This window comes from Puntigrus tetrazona, chromosome 22, assembly GCF_018831695.1.
Source record: "Puntigrus tetrazona isolate hp1 chromosome 22, ASM1883169v1, whole genome shotgun sequence".
In the NCBI taxonomy this organism is placed as follows: Eukaryota; Metazoa; Chordata; class Actinopteri; order Cypriniformes; family Cyprinidae; genus Puntigrus; species Puntigrus tetrazona.
Window position 1 is genome coordinate 5,571,610 of NC_056720.1, and position 2,500 is coordinate 5,574,109.

At 40.4% G+C, this 2,500-nt stretch overlaps 1 protein-coding gene across 7 annotated transcripts in view; it reads left to right on the forward strand.

Moving 5' to 3' along the window:
- The window catches only part of pxk (PX domain containing serine/threonine kinase), a 15,723-nt gene that overhangs the window by 10,330 nt on the left and 2,893 nt on the right, over positions 1 to 2,500 (forward strand). For 3 of the 7 annotated variants that reach the window (XM_043222621.1, XM_043222625.1, XM_043222624.1), the window contains exons 13-17: positions 329 to 377; positions 460 to 537; positions 739 to 825; positions 936 to 999; positions 2,161 to 2,223. In XM_043222621.1, coding sequence (XP_043078556.1) covers positions 329 to 377; positions 460 to 537; positions 739 to 825; positions 936 to 999; positions 2,161 to 2,223 — 341 coding nt within the window. The remainder of the gene's footprint in view (positions 1 to 328; positions 378 to 459; positions 538 to 738; positions 826 to 935; positions 1,000 to 2,160; positions 2,224 to 2,500) is intronic. The other 4 variants (XM_043222622.1, XM_043222626.1, XM_043222623.1 and 1 more) reach the window with 2 other exon arrangements.

A 2,500-nucleotide genomic window follows, 5' to 3' on the forward strand; every position in this document is an offset into this window, starting at 1 on the left:
GGGTATTTTTAAATACATTACATTTTTAAATTTACATATTACATTTTAATTATTATTTTTCTAGCATTAAAATAATTACTATTCTATACTATTCTATTCTAAGAAAAAAACCAACAAAACTGTATATATAAAGTTTTGTTGGTTTTTTCCTTGCTGTAAAATTTGACCCTGAAGCTGTTTTTGACCGTTTTCATCCGTGACATGTACAGAACATAAAGGCTTGATTTTATGACCAAGGCATGTGGTTTTCTTCTTTACAGCGTCAATCGTGACGGTTGACGTTGTTTAAAACCCAATCCTCAGCTGAGTTTGACTCTCGTTCTAACAGGTTATTCAATGACGTGCTGCTGTTTAACTCAGAGAAACCCCAGTTTAAGGTAAACGCGCTGAAGTAAAAAGCTATCTAACCGGTTTATGTTTAACCAAATAACAGCTTAAATCTTCCATCTCGAACTCCAGATCAGCTCCAAATTAAAGGAGGCCCTGAAATCGTCCAAGGAATGCTTGGAGAAGCGCCTAGCGGAGGAACAGAGGACGGTTAGCATCGCTTTATTCGCCTTTGGTTTCTTTGGCTTGCTTACGAAACATTACGCAACGGTGTCGCAAAACGCGATTCCTTTGCTTCGGTCTAGAAAAACTGACTCTGTGACATCGGCTGAATAAAATGTAGCGCTTGCGACAGGAATTTCCGCCAAACGTCTTTTAGGTTTGCGTGACGGAAAGCTGGTTTGTTTTCAGATCCACCAGCACAAGAGGCTGACGCGAGCGCAGTCGCACCACGGCTCCGAGGAAGAGAAGCGGAAAAGGAAGATCTTGGCCAGAAAGGTATGAGTTTGAGCGCTTTCCCGTAATAGTTATGATTCACGATGAACGATCACACCGTTTTGAGATGAACGTAACGGTTGTTGAACTCAAAACGCCTGTTCTGCTCTCAGAAATCGAGACAGTCGACGTATGAAAATGAGGAGGATATTTCTGTCAAATACAATAACAACTCCGGTAGGTTTCATTCATTGTTAAACCGTTCTTTATTAAAGGAAGAGTTCACCTAAAAAAAGCCCTCACCCTCAGGTTATCCAAGATGAGTTTGTTTCTTCGACTGTAGCATTGCGTTTTCGCCAATGGATCCACTGCAGTGAATGGGTGCCGTCAGAATCAGAGTCCAAACAGCTGATTAAAACTTCGTAATAGCCCACGCCGCTCCAGCTCATGAATGAAAAGTTGTGTTTTTAAGAAATGAGTCAATCTTTAAGATCTTTGCTTCCTCCAATGAAAATTGTAAATAATCTCGTCTGAAATGGCACGAGATGGAACAAAAACGTTGGTGGATTTTGATGCGAAATGGCAACAGAGGATGGACCTTTTCACTGGAGCAAATAAACAGTCTTAAAGATGGATGTTTCTTATAAACGTGCATCTTTTCACAAGATGTTAAAGGAATAGTTCACATTCAGTAGCACCTTCTGAGGAGGAAAGGTTATGTCTGGAGATGAAAGTTATATACGCCTAGGATGAGTGAGTTTTTTTGGGGTGAGCTATTCTTTTAATTGATAGACAGAAGTGGTGTTGATTAATTCAATGGCCTGAAAATGGGAAATTTTTGTTGCATTTTAAGTTTTGGCTTTCCTGAGTTGGTTTCTCCGTTCATTTTCACCACTGGGAGTTTGGAAAAGTCTTGAAGGTCCAATCGTTCCCAAGTGATGTTTGCTTGATCATTTTCATTTTGAACCAATTAAAATAAAATTTGGCGAGTGACCACTTGAGATGAAATTAATGTTTGGTAAAGAGTCGAAAACCGACCTGCTTCAGAAAAATCACAGTACGAAGTATCTTCTGATGCAAAAAGGTTTCTTGAGAAAATGTGTAAGAGGTCACTTCTTATGTCTAGCTCACCCAGATTTTTTCCACACGCGGTGAAGAAAGGCGTAGACACAGTATTGCGCCTGACCTTATTAAAATAAACCACGCAATGCATTTCATTAATGTTTGCGCTCGTCAAATTACTGGCATTTGCGCCATTACTTAACTCCCATAAAAGCGTGTGTTTGCCATTTAATCGAACTGGCCCTTTAAGGCACAAATGCTGGCACACCTCGGTGGATTTTCAAAGGTTTATTATTTTTGCCAAAAGTGAAATTGCACTAATTTTTCCTCCTCTAGCAGGTTCTGGGGCGAGTTCACCTCCAACCTGCCCATCCTCACCCACCCCTTTACCAGGATCAGGTGCGTCCCGTTTACAACGTTCCCGTCCATCCTTAACCATTATATTAAAGCCCATCAGAAGAGTTAGTTTCTCCTGGTTTCATCCAAACATCCCCCTTCCACAGCCAGCACGTCCATGTCAATCATCAGTTTTCCCAGTAAAGTACCGTACTTGTTGCATGATGTGGTAAAATGTAATTCACCGGCGCATTAACATCTCCTTTTTTTTTTTTGTATCCAGCAGTGACCTAATCTTTTTCATTTCCATAATCGGTCATTAAATACCTCTTGAAATCGG